The following is an 18,075-nucleotide window of genomic DNA, read 5'->3' on the forward strand; positions in this document are numbered from 1 at the left end:
GGTTTAGAGAAATGTTTCGTATAAAACTTCAGTGAATCAGTGACCTACAAGCAGTGGATGACGACTGACCGATCAACGCTTGAGACCATAATGAAACCCACAGACAAATTTTTCGACTGTCTCTTGGAGAAACTTGGTGATTTACTGACTCACTCATTTATATCATCTGGACAAAGTAAGTTTCTACGTGATATGAAATCATTTCTACAGCCATGCCAGCTTGTTGTGTTATGCGACTTCGCTGAAAACTATTATTTCATAATCCAAATGAATTTCAGTCGTATCATAGGACTAATGTGCAGACAACCATTCATACTTCCGTAATATATTATAACGAATCGTCATCCGATACGGTCTCTATTAAAAATCTAGTAATAATTTCACACTGCCCGAAATATGACACTACAGCTGTACATCTGTTTAAAAAATATCTAATGGAGTCATTAAATCTAACATCTGTAATTCACCACAAAAATTATGTATTTCTCCGAAGGATTCTCTGCTCAGTATAAAATTAGGAAAAAATTTCCTGAACCTCACATTACATGAAGAAGATTTTGGATTTCCAACAGAATTGCATTATTTTTGCATATCGCATGGCAAAAGAGCATGCGACGTTGTAGGTGGGACACTTAAAAGGTTTGCGGTTTGTGCTAGTTTGCAGAGACCATCCGATAAACAAATAACTACACCTAGGGAATTGTACGACTGGACGACGGATCATCTCCCAAACATTAATGCCGTTTATGTGACTGAAAAAAGCTATACTGAAGAGAAAAAAATGCTTGCTCTTCGATTTGCAAAATCCACCGCAGTGCCTGGAACACAAGTTTCATACAGTCCTGCTGTTTAGGATGGGTATTATACTTGCTAAGCAGTTTTAAAATGTAGCTGAAACAACGCAGTATCCTGTCTGGAAAGATGATCAGGCTATTTCATCTCAGCATTTCTTACAGAACTTCAGGTTTAACAAAATCCATGTGACAATAATTTATTTCAAGTAATAATTTTAAAAATTCGAATTATGTAATACATGTTAAATTACATAGCGACATTCAAGAATATGATCAAATATAATTAAATACAACGAATGTGTGGGACATAATTATCGCGCCTTATACGGTTAGCTTACGCTTGCAGTGACATAATAATTTTTATCTTTGTAACCTATGATGATTCCAAGTTGAAACTTAACAGTTCATTATATCACTAATTGAGGTGTACTATATATTTTTTTGCTTAAAATAGAACTCCCGCATTTTTAAATACGAATATATGAAAATTGTTTCACCATGTTTTTTTTAGTGTAATTGAATACATGCAGAAAACAATATAAGCAATAAAAACTATCACCCAATTTTTGTAAATTTATCTGGAGACGTTGTTGAGATATATAATTTTAATTGAAGCGGCGTGCTTACAAAAATATGATTTTTCTTCATGTCTGAAACGCCACTGACAGAAAACGAAAAGCACAGGACATATGAAACTCGGCAGTTTTAGTTAGAGCGGCAGGTAAAATAAACCCTCAAAATTTGAAAGAAATCTGAGTCGTTCGGGTTGAGCGCCTTGTTGATTTGATATGGAATGACCCCATAACGTGTTTTGGGAAAGCCATTGATATTTAATTCCCAATATGCTAAGTCAATTTAGGAGTGTAGTGTATTATGATAATAAATGATTGAAAGAATTTTTGTTTTGTCCTTTAAATGTGCAGTAATTCGATCCGAACATATGTAGAGTACAGGGGAGAAAAAAATAGAAGTCACAATTCTCATAAGGGTGATGCCATCGCCTAATTCAGTAAGTACAGTATATTACTGCAAACTTTAGTAATTTTCTTATCAAAACTGGTAAAGGCGAATTGAACGTCTTGAATAGCCGTCCAGAACGAGGTTGTAACTCTAATTTCTCATAAGTTGACTTTTTCGTGAATAATGGTTGTTAACGATGTGCTATATGTAATGATTGTACACGTATTAGAATCAGAACACACGTCTAATTGTCAACATTGCTCTAAAAAATTGAAAGTATGTACAGTAAATGTGTTTTTCCCATTTTTTTTAAGAATCTCGTATTTACTGGTTACAGCATTGTTCTGGGCGGCTATTCAATTATTACTACGGATACAGCTATCTTTTCCTACTTTTTCATTAGGAACAGCAATAAATTTTGCAGTAATATACTGAATTAGAAGATGACAGCATCCTTAAGAGAATTATGACTTTGATTGCTTTTCCTCTATACTCTTCAAATGTAACATAGTAAAATTCCTTTGCAGAACGGAAAGTTACATTCATTCGAATCAAATTTCTGTTTATTTAAAGGAGAAAACTAAAATTATTTCAATCATTTATTATCATAATACACTGCTCTCTTAAATTGACTGAGCATATTGGGAATTAAATCAATTGCTTTCCAAAAACACGCTATGAAATGTTTTACATAAAACAATTTTTATTTCGAAAAGGAAGCAAAAACGAGCAAAATTGTATTAAACTTTAATGTTTGAAATATCTCAAAGAATATCTCCCTGAAATTAATGACATTACTTACGATTCACTCTGTACATATTTTTTTCGTGATAATTTTGCTTTTCCTTAGGAATTTTTCCTTTTAGCCATAATCCCGTAATAGTGAGAGAAAATCTGCAAAAGCTACAGGTAGTATTAGAGAGAAGACTGAAGGTGGAAAGATGACTCTGGGATGACTAGTAATGACGCTACCTTCTTCGATCTAATAGCAGTAATAGCATAATAGCTACTGCAAAACACGCTTAAGAACAGTGTGAAAGTAATTTCGCAGCAAGAATTACATGGATTATATAAAACATTTTTCAGGTGAAATACATTAACACCAAGTAGTCATTCAGTCTTGAATTTTTGTACTATAGAATTCGTGTAATCTGAACATTTCTGGCTGCTTCAAAAACTACTTTGATCATCAGCCTACTGGCCACCCATTCCTTAGCTATGTAATTATTCCAATTGTCGAAAGTGATCAGTAAGGTTTGGATAAAGTAGCTGTATCTAGATAGGCATTCTTGGTCCGTGCGTTTTGTTTACAAACATTAACTAGTTGTTGCGTGTCCCCCAGCCGACAGTAGTAACGACGTCCAGTTCCTATCGGCTGTACTGTCCATTCACTGATATTTTAGCTAGGCGGTGGGGAGCGCTCTTCCCATCAGGTAAAGTTTTAGCTAGTGGAAGGGAGTAATGTTTACTTAGTCTGAAGCAAATCAAGGCACTATCCTAGACAGGTATACAGCCTATTTTGATACAGCTACTTTATTCGAATCTTAGTGAACGGTGATTACTGATACGGCCTGTGATTTTCTATTGGAGGGAATACAATCACAGGAAAGGTGGGACACAGTAAATTATTACAATACTGTTACGTAAGTTTGAATGCTTTAATTGTATCCTTTTTATTCATATTCCATGGATGGATGAAATTTGTAGGAACTTCACCAAAAAATGAGAATGATCAGAGTATATTTTGTTTTTCTCTTTAACTGGTAGTGCTTTGCTTCCATAGGGGGGTGTCCTAACGTATAACCCATGCCATACAAAGATTATCATGTCACGTCTCGTGTTCAAATTAGAACCATTTACTCTATCTCAAAAAACGGCAACAAATTTCATTCCTTACAAATGCTATGTTACTACTCAGTGATATATGCAATGGAGGGGAAAAGGAACTGGCCACCCTACTCCATTATCTCCTGGCTTAGTTGCGTGAGTGACGGTTTATTGTGTCACTTATGGGGTTCAAACCTGTGTTCAGTTGGCTAAAGAACTACTGCTCTGAGCAATCAATTAAATGTAGTTTAAATAGGCCTACATACAAATTACACTATATTAAATACGAATAACACTTAAAAGTATTGTCTTCCTTCCACTTGTAAAAAATGTATTTAAAATAGAAGTAGCCTAAATTACTAATACTAATAATTTTGGGAATCAGAATAACTCAAACGTCAGTCGCTATTATGAATATATGGTAATAAAAAGTTCTGGAACTCATTTTTTTTTTATTTGTATAGTTACAAGTGAAGTCACTTGCGAAGTATTAATTCATAAAAAAGGTAAAGGTAAAGGCATCCCCGTAACATGCCATGAAGGAACTTGGGGGGCATGGAGGTAGAGCCCCATGCTTTCCATGACCTCGGCACTAGAATGAGATGGTGTGGTCGGCACCAAGCTCTGACCGCCTTTTATCCCCGGGAAAGACCCGGTACTCAATTTTATAGGAGGCTGAGTGAACCTCGGGGCCGTTCTGAAAGTTTGGCAACGAGAAAAAAATCCTGTCATCGCCTGCCTTCCAGTCCGTAGCCAGCTACTCTACCAACTGAGCTACCCGGTCGCCAGTATTAATTTATACTATCATAAAATAGAATGAAAGTCTCACATTATATAGTACAGCAATATACTGAAATAATCTCGTATTGTTTTAATTTTTTTTAAGAGTTCAAATGTTTTCACTCATAAATTTATTGTAACATGATTGTTTTCTAAACTTATTTTCATAGAGATTTTTCTCAACTTATTTTCATAGAGATGAGTTTTGTTATATTTGTATATGCCACTTTTTGCGAATAGTAGGCCTCTTGTTTATCATTCTTTGGATTTCTGTATCTTGGTTTTAAAAGAAGTTTTTCTATGTTTTAAATCGTTGGCATTCATCTTCTATTTCTCTCCTGCAATTGTCTTTGTTATTTACATGTATATTTTGTCAACCTCTAAGTATTTTAAAGTTTTCATAACATATTTAGTCCGCAGAGTGTGACTTAATTAAAGTCCCTGTTACCTTGAGAGGGCCCCCTGGCGTGTGCAGACAGTGGTAGAGCGGTAGCAAAGCAGAGTGTTGTGGCCCCGTCTCGTCGCATTGTTTGAGCAGCATTTTCACATTAGGGTTTGGACCTATTTCTGGTAGCAGTCGTGACACCAGCTGAGGTGCCAACATGTCAGGGTAGACACCAAGAATTGCTCCTCCTAAACGCAATGCATCGGCCACTAACATCAACTCCCTGTTAATGCAAATACAGTAAAGTTATTAATTACAATAAAATGAAAATTATGTATTTCTGTTGTGTCAAAACTATTGTTATTTATGATTACATTAAATGTTATCTTTAAATAAAGCTTTCAAATCAAATTTAAAAAAACATTTCATTAAAATTTCAGTTGAATTACAAAGCGAAAGCACACAGGGTGTCTCAGGAGGAATGTAAAATACTTCAAGATAATGTAGTTTGGGTTAACCTTACTTATGTCTTTTAAGGAACCCGGAGGTCCATTGTAGCTCTCACATAAGCCAGCCCTCGGTCTCTATCCTGAGCAAGATTAATCCATTCTCTACAATCATATCCCACCTCGCTCAAATCCATTTTAATATTATCTTCCCATTTACTTCTCGGCCTTCCCAAAGGTCTTTCTCCCTTCGGCCTCCCAAATAACACTCTATATAAGCATTTATGGATTTGCTCATACGTACTATATGCCCTGCCCATCTCAATCGTCTGGATTTAATCTTCCTAAACATATCGGGTGAAGAATACAATGCGTGAAGTTCTGCGTTGTGTAACTTTCTCCATTCTTCTGTAACTTCATTCCTCTTAGCCCCAAATATTTTCCAAGCACCTTATTCTCAAACACCCTCAACTTCTGTTCCTCTCTCAAAGTGACAGTCCAAGTTTGACAACTATACAGAACAACCGGTAATATAACTGTTTTATAAATTCTAACTTTCATCTTTTTTGAGAGCAAACTGGGTGACAAAAGCTTCTGAATGGAATAATAATAGGCATTTCCTATATTTATTTTGAGTTTAATTTCCTCCCGAATGTCATTTATATTAGTACTGTTGCTACAAGATATTTGAATTTTTCCATCTCTTCGAAGGATAAATTTGCAACTTTTTATACTATTTCCATTTCGTACAATATTCCGGTGACGAGACATACTCATGTACTGTACTTTTCCTTTTCGGGATTTATTTCCAAACCTATCTCTTTACTTGCTTCAAGTAAAATTTCCGTGTTTCCCCTAATAGTTTATGGATTTATCTATTTAACCTCATATCTTACCTATGTCCGGAGTTAATGGTTGAGGAGTAATACTGGAACATCTTGCAGTTCCGTGTACTATACTTGACGTGTTACGTCAGATTTTCAGCACACGGTAGCATCTGAGCACAGCAATACCAGCGCAACACATACAACTGAATACACGTTCACTTCACATTTAATTCGTGTATTCGCATATTATAGTAAATATGCAGATATACTTTTTGTTTATGGATTTTATGATGGTAATGCATTGGCTGCTGTTGAGTAATATAGACGACGTTTTCCCAATCGACAGATTCCATCTAGCTGAGTGTTTTCCCGTATTTATTGAATGTTATCTGAAACTGGTAAGCTACCAAGTCTGACGTCGGAAGGAGAATCGGTACCGGCACCTTATATGAATGTGGAATCCATAAGAAGGGCAACCTTAGTAATTTGTCTTGTGTAATTATTTTAATTTATTACCAAGTTTGTACTTTTAAATATAAAATAAACTTCCTGGAACAACACAAGATGCAGCATTTTCAATAATGCAATAAGGTATCATAACTAGATCTCGGAATTTTAGACATTAAAAACTGACGTTTTAGGCACCTAAAACATGTTACAAAATGATATAATTAGGCACTATTCTTTAATTTCAGACAAGAAAAGTTTCTATTTTTGTATCTAAAATGAGCCACAAAATTATTACTTATGCGCGAAAGTATTTTTACATTTTTATACGTATGACTATAATTTTATCTCATTGACACTTAGTCAAATGCAGGAATCTCCTTTGTCCTCTCTAATTGCAGCGTTTTCTGATACTCGATATCCAAATTTGTCTTTCTGAGTGTGGACTCAGATGGAACGGGTTTTTGACAGTACTTTTTCAAAAATTTACGGAAAACCTGATTTTGCAGCGTGTTGGCTGCTAACAATGCCCTGCAAATATCTGAATTGGAATCACCAGTTGTCACCGAACTCGCGGAAATTTGAGTCGGCAGGATTTGTTTAGGGAAATTGTTTTCTTTAGCTTTTCCTGCTTGTCCTGCACCATCCACATGCTGCTTAATTTGAGATTTTCTCTCGTGTGAAATCTGAAAGAATGGATGGGTTTAGTATAATGATTCGGAATGTATAGTTTTAATTGATTCAATTTTCCTTCAAATTGAGGTTCGAATAACTGTATAGCCTAACCTATTCAAATAATAATAATAATAATAATAATAATAATAATAATAATAATAATAATAATAATAATAATAATAATAACTATTTTGCGCAACTACTAAATGTACATAGGCCAAATAGAAATGATCGAGACGAAATTGAAATACAAACTGCTGAGCCATTTATACCCGAACCCACACTTTCAGAAGTCGAAATTGCGATAGAAAATCTGAAAAAGTACAAGTCTCCAGGTATCGATCAAATTCCAGCAGAATTAATACAAGAGGGTGGAAGTGCATTATATAGCGAAATTTATAAACTTGTACTTGCTATTTGGGAAAAGGAAATTGTACCAGAACAATGGAAGGAGTCCATAATTGTACCTATTTTTAAAAAGGGCGACAAAACCAACTGTGGTAACTTTCGAGGAATATCACTTTTGTTGACGTCGTACAAAATTTTGTCCAATATTCTTTTGAGAAGATTAACTCCGTACGTAGATGAAATTATTGGGGATCATCAGTGCGGTTTTCGGCGTAATAGATCGACTATTGATCAGATTTTTTGTATTCGACAGATAATGGAGAAAAAATGGGAGTATAAGGGTACAGTACATCAGTTATTCATAGATTTCAAAAAGGCATATGACTCGGTTAAGAGGGAAATATTATATGATATTCTTATTGAATTTGGTATTCCCAAGAAACTAGTTCGATTAATTAAAATGTGTCTCAGTGAAACATACAGCAGAGTCCGTATAGGTCAGTTTCTATCTGATGCTTTTCCAATTCACTGCGGGCTAAAGCAGGGAGATGCACTATCACCTTTACTTTTTAACTTCGCGCTTGAATATGCCATTAGGAAAGTTCAGGATAACAGGCATGGTTTGGAATTGAACGGGTTACATCAGCTTCTTGTCTATGCGGATGACGTGAATATGTTAGGAGAAAATACACAAACGATTAGGGAAAACACAGAAATTTTACTTGAAGCAAGTAGAGCGATCGGTTTGGAAGTAAATCCCGAAAAGACAAAGTATATGATTATGTCTCGTGACCAGAATATTGTACGAAATGGAAATATAAAAATTGGAGATTTATCCTTCGAAGAGGTGGAAAAATTCAAATATCTTGGAGCAACAGTAACAAATATAAATGACACTCGGGAGGAAATTAAACGCAGAATAAATATGGGAAATGCGTGTTATTATTCGGTTGAGAAGCTCTTATCATCCAGTCTGCTGTCCAAAAATCTGAAAGTTAGAATTTATAAAACAGTTATATTACCGGTTCTTCTGTATGGTTGTGAAACTTGGACTCTCACTCTGAGAGAGGAACATAGGTTCAGGGTGTTTGAGAATAAGGTGCTTAGGAAAATATTTGGGGCTAAGCGGGATGAAGTTACAGGAGAATGGAGAAAGTTACACAACACAGAACTCCACGCATTGTATTCTTCACCTGACATAATTAGGAACATTAAATCCAGACGTTTGAGATGGGCAGGGCATGTAGCACGTATGGGCGAATCCAGAAATGCATATAGAGTGTTAGTTGGGAGACCGGAGGGAAAAAGACCTTTAGGGAGGCCGAGACGTAGATGGGAGGATAATATTAAAATGGATTTGAGGGAGGTGGGGTATGATGATAGAGACTGGATTAATCTTGCACAGGATAGGGACCGTTGGCGGGCTTATGTGAGGGCGGCAATGAACCTTCGGGTTCCTTAAAAGCCATTTGTAAGTAAGTAAGTAAGTAAGTATAATAATAATAATAATAATAATAATAATAATAATAATAATAATAATAATACATTTTCGTAACTCCAAAGAAAAAAATCTACGATTTTACATTTCGTGAAAATAGACTTAGGCTAATTTGTGGCCGAGTGTTAGCCTTAAATGATCTGAGAACATCACTGAAAACAGGTAAATTAGTTATCGGCTTGCCTACCGTAACATAGAAAATGTTTAATTCTTTCCTGTTTGTTACATAAACGACAAAAATTATTTTCCCGCCGTAAATAAGATCATTATAATCCACTAGCAAGAAACGAATTAAAGAAGCTTTCGAACACTTGTCTTTCGGCATTGTTGCTCTTCACACTGCTATGCAATGCAACAAATACAATACAGGATATCAACACTAAACCATACATACAGAGAAGAAAACCAGAAATGAAATTTAAGCTCTGTATTGCGCAGTATCATTGGAGCATTCAAAACTTTTGGTAGTTATAAAGTTAATCAGAATCATATCAATTGTTGGCGGCCAGCCTCAGTGTTGAGACGAATTCGCCTGTAGTCTTCGCACGACAATGTGGTGTCGTTCCATGCGTGAGATAAATTTTGAAATAAACATTTTTAAGTAAACTATAATATTAACTCTTAAAAGTTCTTGATGTTCTTAAAAAAAATTCTAAAATTACTTGTTCAGGCAGGTTTAGGGACAAAAATGAAGAAATAAGCAATGACACCCATTTTAGATAATTTTAGGCACTATAAAACTGCTCCCAATGAGTAACATTTTCCATAAATTGCGAACATCTGTAATTTTTTGAACATCTTCCTAAAGGAACTAAATAGACATTTGCCTAAAAATCCGAGGTCTAATCATAACACAATGTTCTTAAACGTAGAAATACATCCATAATGTCTTTCTCTTTTTAAAAGTTCGCTCATCAATAACTTCCCAACCGTTACATTTCGGACATAGGTGTATCAAGTTAAATCAATGTAGATTAACCCAAATTACATTATTCTGACGCATGTTACATTCCTCCTGAGGCACTCTGTATGTAATTTTGTGTAACCTCACTAGTTGTAATGATAGCACAACTCATACATTGATTTATTCACTTATTAAGTTTATAGATTATTTAAGTAAGTCATAATGAAAGGACTCTGTTTTTAAATAAATACATCCATATGTAGATACAGAGTATTTCATCTATAAGAGCAGCAGAGTTGCAGTGTTATCAGTTTTATGATAATTATTCTGTGTTTTTAAATAAATACATCCATATGTAGATACAGAGTATTTCATCTATAAGAGCAGCAGAGTTGCAGTGTTATCAGTTTTATGATAATTATTCTGTGTTTTTAAATAAATACATCCATATGTAGATACAGAGTATTTCATCTATAAGAGCAGCAGAGTTGCAGTGTTATCAGTTTTATGATAATTATTCTGTGTTTTTAAATAAATACATCCATATGTAGATACAGAGTATTTCATCTATAAGAGCAGCAGAGTTGCAGTGTTATCAGTTTTATGATAATTATTCTGTTACTAAACAAGTAATTAATATTTTAATATTTTATGCATATTGATTACCTCAAACTGTATTAAGCCTGCGTAGTAATGATAACACCATTCGCTCAGACCACTGCACTTCCAGATAAGCTTCTGTGGCTGTGGAAAAGGTCAAATGCCGCAATAGTAAGGATGACATGGGTCCTCTCTTCAGATGTTAGGCCTAAATGTAAGATGAATAATGCTAGGTTCCCACTCTTTTCACCGCTTGATGTATACAAAAGTCAATATCAGAACACTGAAAAAGGTTCAATCTCTCACTATTTTGCCTAATTTAAATATATTACCTTCTTCATTAAAAGAGGTCAGTTTCCTCCGAATAAAATTTTAATGCAGTCTAACGCCTAATATATACTTTGATTGCGATTGTTTCATAGAAAAGAATAGGCATACGTCATATTACTTTATGGTTAGACAAATTCATCCATTTTAGTAGCGAAATGTCTCAAAATACTTGACACTTCAGGACCACAGGAAGAAAAGGTGGAATGTCAAGATTTACAAATTTCTCAAGAGCGCTAATTTAAAGTTCAAAATTAATTTATTCAAGATCTGTGTTGCAAATGAAAAATACTACCATGCATTTTGAAAGGTGGTTAATCTAGTAATCAATATGTTTAATATAAGAAGAATCATTATTTTATTGTTGCCTTAATCAACAATGTATGGATTAATGTCACAGAAGTGATCAAGAGAAGCGGAAATGTCTGAAAGCCACATTGTTGATGTTATGTGACATTACTATAGCCCCGTCGCTCTAATTTCCGGCGGCCAATCGCGTTGCAGGACGGCTACATTTAAACGTGTGCGTCTTGTGATTCGCTTATGAAGACGTTATTCATTTCTTAAGGCTCGATAAATACTTAATATAATCGCCCGCCATTTTCGCTCTTTCGTTGGCGTTCGCAGAAAGCACACGAGGACGTTATTTGCCGCTCAATTATTTGCTGAATTACAGTGCGTTTGATTTATTATCATAGGAGCTACGACATGATAATGTTTAACGATGTGGCAAATAGATTCCTCGTAAGGTAGCTCAGAAACGAAAGAACAAAAATGGCGAATGATGCTACTTACCTAGACTTTATAGAGCCTTCACTTCCTAAGACGTAAGCAAAGAGGAGGAGTCACGCCGGGAATAACAGCGTCGCGACTATAATTAATTAAAAATTCTTGTACTTATTTATGAAGTAACTTAATAGTAATGAAATATTAAACGTAAATAAAATAATATTTCAGCTAATATTAAGGCTAACTGTAATCAGTTATCTTTCAGTTTTACTCTAATAATTTTTTTAAATTTTATTCATTGAAATAAACATGAGTTATTATTGGATTTCTACTATGCTTCTAGTGGTATTATACTAGCTGTTCACCAGATTTTTATCTCTACTAGCTACTTCATGATAAGAAGCTTTCGAACACAAATTTACTTTCGTTCGATAGTGAAAATAAGTTTATATATACTGATTCCTATTTACAAGCCTATGTAGTTTTTTTAAATATTTTTATAGATTTTTTTTTTCATTTATCTACATATGGATGTACTCGTATGTTTACCATTTTACATTGAAATTCATAGTGTGATTACAGACAGTACCGGTACCTTTGATGTTGAAAATATGTATGATCCCTGTCAGTTGAACTTATCCAAGCTACAAAATAAACTGATTAGTGGAAGCATAGTTCATACATATTTTCTCTCTGAAAACTAATGATAAAAAGACAGGTTGTGTTTGAAAAGAGTAGTACAGATCTACTAGAGAAAGTTCTAATCAAGATAGAGAAGTCAACAGACACATAAGGTAAGTTTTGTTGTGTAGATGAAATTCAAAATCTATAGAATCCAGTGGTAGAACATGATGTGGTAACAAGAAAAAAGTCCATACTAATAAAATTGAGAGTCTTTACAATTTTATTCCTTTAAACCCAGTCTATCAATAACTGGTTATGAAAATAATTTACCTCTATATGGGCTAGAAATTTTGTTATATCTTTCTACTATTCGTCTGTATAAATAGTAGGGTAAACAAGTCGTAGCAGGACGTAGCTTTAGTATCCTCGTAGCTTTCAGCACCAGCTCAGTATAACTATGTTAATTACAATGTATTGCATGTTTGTAATTTTAATTTCAATAGGTACTTTAAAGGGAACAGACACAGAAATTGAGACGTAGACGCAATTATTGCGCAAAAATGCGAGGAGATTCGAATAATAATGAAAACGACATACTTCTGTGCATTCGCTGAAGTAGAAAACGTGCGTGTGGAAGTTTCATTATACTCTATTCTATTTTATAAAGACAGTATTTTCTTCGATTATAAGTGTACTGCATACACTTCAGATATACAGAGTGATTCATAAGTAACTGTACAAATTTTTTAGTGTAATGTAATAAAACTAAAATGTTATATACAACTTATCCCGCAATTCTTTACTTTCATAGTTATGATGTATAATGACCTAACTTGCTAGGCATAAAAAACATAGACCAGTTAAGCTTTCGGATGTGTCAAGTTCGTCTACATAGCGACTGCGGTAGGTGTTTATTATTCGTACACCCCATTGCAGTTGATTTCGACCTCATAGAACTTTGTTTACTTTACTGTACGTAGGTACGTTTAGTTGTATGGTGCTGTTGTATTTCCTGCCGTCACCACGTCTCGTTAGTACACGACATTCATTCTGTCGTTAATTCAGTAGGCATCAGTGTGTATGGTACGACAGGTTGTGCAGGGCTAGTTGCTTGGCCAGCCAGATCACCAGACTTGAACCCCCTGGACTTCTACCTTTTGGGCCGTCTGAAGGCGCTCGTTTATGTCACTGAAATTCCGAATGTAACATAACAACGAACTGAAATTGGCTATGAAAATGTTCGAAATGAGTTCAACCGGCTCTGTAACATTCCAAGATCAGCACATACCTACACACAGTAAACAAAGTCCTATCAACTGTAGTGGGGTGTACGAATAACAAACATCTACCGCAGTCGCTATGTAGGCGAACATGAGATATCCGATGGCTTTACTGGCCCATGTTTTTTATGCTCAGCAAGATAGGACATTATGCATCATAACTCTGAAAGTATGTATTTGCGGTAAAGTTGTACAGAACATTTTAGTTTTATTTTTACCTCTATATTACACCTAAAAATTTATACAGGTACTTATGAAACACCCTGTATAAGTTCTGCTCCTTGTGTCTGTTTTCTATTACAACAGCTATGAAATATGGATTTCCAAAATATGAGAAGTTCAACTATATTATATCTCAATAGCTAAATAACTTCTATACAAAAAATCACCATTCGCTATTATTAATGCTAACAGCTGGTACAGATGACGAGTATTCCACAATTCTCATAACAATACAAAATTTATTAGGCTAATATTATCTGCAGTGTTTAGGCTTATAAAAATGAAGGATATTAAATTTAAATGAACTCTTTGATTTCATTACGATTTTAATGCTACATATACTGTTTCATTGTAATTTTGTGACACTAATATTTTGTTGAACGCTCATTCTCAGTCTATGAATGTAAGGCTCGCTTTCATTAATGTCTAACAACCACTGGGCAAGGCTGCAAAGAGACAAGAAGAAAAAGAAGAAGGAATATAAAAATTGTTGAAGAAAGTTGTTCACACACATGCGTAGCCTTTTGATATTGGAAGCAAACCAAGCCATTACGTGAATTCATTGTTGGATTATTGCACGTAGTATACAGAGTATATTTAGTTATTTAGTTGAACGTTTCAGAATAATGGCAACCGTGTGCAGGGTGCGAATTAAGATTTCTGATGATGGGGGGGGGGGGTAGAATCCTAGATAGACAATACCATACATAAAATTATTATCCTCATTCGATACGGCTCAACACTTGGTCGCACTGAGTTGCTTGTCTTGAATCTTGATCATAATAATAATTATATCCCTCAGCAGGCTTAAGATAAGATGTGTAATTTCTAAGTTAATTGATTGCTGTCAGCTTGCCGGTGATGATAATATATCAATATTACTTCCTTTGCTTACTTTATAATTTATAAAGTATACTCGTATTAAAATAATAAAATTATAGGCCTATTTTGTGATGGGAGAATATAAGTTATCCGTGGCAAGAATGTTAATATGAATTTATGAGAGGGGGTTAACTTTCCAATAGGGGGGATATTCCCATCCCCCCCCCCGTTAATTCGCACCCTGACTGTGTGGATGAATCAATGTAATGCTCACTGATCAAGACTCACGTAAACTAGTATACCCAACGGCATTATAATTAGGAAGGTCTAGCAGGGTTGCCATACGTACGACTAATACAACTATTTTGACTAATTGTACGAAGTACGACCCAACTGTATGTCGTACGCAATTTTGTACGACTATTTTACTGATGTGACAGAATTATTTTGAAACTTATGTTGGTTTATAATTAAAATAAAATTAATAGTTAATTCGTCCCTTTTAAGACAAATTTTCTTCATTCAGTATGTCGTTAACTAATACGGAAAAAGCGTGCTTTAGAAGAATAGAAGATGCTTTGAAAACCAATATGATGTCTATGTTTGCCATGCAAGTCATAATAATATATTTGTCATCTTCAGCTCTAGGTTTCATATACTGCGCGGTTATGTGAAAGTAATACGAGTTCAGAGATCTGCTGACTTGGTTGTATGTTCACAATGGAAGTATTTTATGAATGAACTAGTACCGCAGTAGGATTAAGAAGTCTAAACGCGCCGAAATTATGGCGGTATTGGATTTGAATCGACTTCATGTGGATTAATTTGGCGTAATTATCAGCTGCCGCATTGATTGGTATTAGTCCTAAACATCTGCCGTCGCGCCAGCTAAATATAAAGTTTCTGCTGACTTTCAATATAATAGTTGTTTCTGACCAAGCCTCATCGTGCATGCTTTACCGGAAATGACAGTGTTGATGAAGAATTGGCGATTTGTTTGAATGCTAAATATCATTGTGGATGTGAACCACAAAATTAGTAATATTCTTAATATTGGGACTAAAATTTACTGGTAGAATTATATGTAGCCCTGTGAACCAATTTTTTTTGGGTGTTATCTGAAATATGTTTGTACACATTATGAGAATTCAATCCACAGCACCGGATCGAACCCTTCTCCTTTAAAGTTTCCCTTTGTGGCCTGACTCCAAGTTAGGCATATGTATATATGTTGACGTATATGTCCAATGTCAACTGCCATTATATTAGGAGCGCACTCAGCTGAGTCACTTGTTTGGCCGGGATTCCGCAGTTAAGTGCACAGTAATCTGTACAGACATATGCACTGCAGCTATGAGAATATTATAGATTTATTAATTTGTCATACAGAATATTATCTGTAATATTGATAATTAATATTTGAGGAGAAAAATTCGCTTCGGCGTAGCTCAGTGGCCAGAGCGCTTGGTACGTAGAACCAAGGACCCGGGTTCGATCCCCGGCGCTGGAGCGAATTTTTTCCTCTAATATTAATTGTTAAAAGTTTAGAGTTTGATCACTTTTATTTCAGCCAGCGAACCACAAAACAGTTATGATTAATGAGTCAATGGGGAAAAGGGATGGAAAATAAACTAAAATATATAGGAGTACGCGTCCCTCTAAGAACTCTTGCGACTTAATATCTACGTGAGCTCCTAGTCTAAAGACTACTAATCTCAGTTCGATCACTCAGTTCTAATTACGGAATTTCTATTTATCAGTTGGGAACTTCAAAGTGTGAAAGTTAGTTAAGTTAAGTACAGTCATTCATATTAGCATAAACAATGAGAGGGAGCCAATTTTCATGTACTAAGACAGTGGTGCATATTTAAGCCCGAACTGGTTGAAGCACGCGGCGGGCAGATTGTACTGCGCGCGGGTCAACTTTTTTCCCCTACTCGAACGCACCGAAAGAGGGGTAGAAGTGCAAATATTTGTCTTTGCATACGTTAAATAGAGCAGCAATGCAAAGAACAAAGCGGAGACATACTGTCCTTAATATGTGGAAAACATTGCGTTATTTAGAAATAAAATATTCAAAGATGTTAAATAGAAGTGATTCAACACAAATTAGAGCTCTTCTGTCACTTCCATTCCGCAAATCCAGGAAATATGTTACCAACGTTGCAGCTAAAATTAATTGATCTTTCACATACTGCACTGCTGAAATGTACAGTACATTATAATGACAAGGACTTCTTTAGCTTTTACATGGATTCCTTCAACTATGAACTGTGTCCGAGGAATCGTAAATTTTCAGCGAAAATAAGTAAGTTATATTACGATTTTCAGCAGCACATACATACCGGTAGGTTTTCATGAACCTAACAAAGCCAAGATTAAAGGCCTAATCTATTCGATCATGATAAGCGCCCTATGCTTAGATTTTCTTCTTTAAACAACATTTTGAGAGACGTAATAAGGCTGGTATGAGGCGGAAATCAAAGAAGATTCTGGCGAAATTTTTTTTTAAAGGTTTATTTTCGCATAACAGTATTTCTATTATGACGACAATGATGTAATACTCTAGCAGTTTCGAAAGTTGTATACGTGAACGCAGTTATTTTTAAATTATTCTATCTGTATTGTAATGTACACTCTTAGACAAAAAAAAATGACCGGACTCTTGAAGCGTAAATTTGTCTAAGTTCCGTTCGGCTGTGCTCCTGATACACAAGACTAAAATCAGAGTAGTAAGGACGAAACCAGCGAGATCCAAGAACATACTCTTATATCGGCAAACAACTGTTTGAACTGTGTATGTATCATAGCTCTGTGGTAAAACTCTGACTTCACATGCAGAAAGCCAAGGTTCGTATCCGCCTTCGTATAAGTATATGTATTTGTTTCGTTTTATTTTTTCTCTAGCTAGAAACAAATGATACATTTATTAACGTGCACAGGAGTTTGGATTAGTTGAAAAATTAAACAAAAACATTCAGTAATATCGGTGACTTCTTTCTAATCACCCTTGAATTCAAATAGATGCTCAGTTCTTGGAATCCAGAAATGCATATAGAGTGTTAGTTGGGAGGCCGGAGGGAAAAAGACCTTTAGGGAGGCCGAGACGTAGGTGGGAAGATAATATTAAAATGGATTTGAGAGAGGTAGGATATGATGGTAGAGACTGGATTAATCTTGCTCAGGATAGGGACCAATGGCGGGCTTATGTGAGGGCGGCAATGAACCTCCGGGTTCCTTAAAAGCCAGTAAGTAAGTAAGTTCTTGGATCTTCTCCCTTCTCCATAAGGATTATTGATCAGTTACTATAATTTTTATCAGTAGTAGTAGTAGTAGTAATAATAATAATAATAATAATAATAATAATCATAGTATTACAAACACAATAATAATAATAATAATAATAATAATAATAATAATCATAATCATAATGTTAATTATATTGCAAAAACGAGATGAATAATGTTAAAGACAAAACCAATGCGTTCCAGATATTGGCTACACTCGTAAATAGTGACGTTACATATCTGCTTTGTAATAGCTCCGTGGTAACAGCCTTGCTTCTTGTGTAGGCGATTCA

At 35.0% G+C, this 18,075-nt stretch overlaps 1 protein-coding gene across 1 annotated transcript in view; it reads right to left on the bottom strand.

Moving 5' to 3' along the window:
* Nucleotides 1-18,075, bottom strand: part of LOC138698967 (NACHT and WD repeat domain-containing protein 2) — a 487,839-nt gene that overhangs the window by 156,908 nt on the left and 312,856 nt on the right. Inside the window, exon 16 of the mRNA XM_069825158.1 lies at nucleotides 4,810-5,029. Within this exon, the coding sequence (XP_069681259.1) occupies nucleotides 4,810-5,029 (220 nt within the window). The remainder of the gene's footprint in view (nucleotides 1-4,809; nucleotides 5,030-18,075) is intronic.

The sequence above is a fragment of the Periplaneta americana genome, chromosome 1 (genome assembly GCF_040183065.1).
Source record: "Periplaneta americana isolate PAMFEO1 chromosome 1, P.americana_PAMFEO1_priV1, whole genome shotgun sequence".
Classification (NCBI taxonomy): Eukaryota; Metazoa; Arthropoda; class Insecta; order Blattodea; family Blattidae; genus Periplaneta; species Periplaneta americana.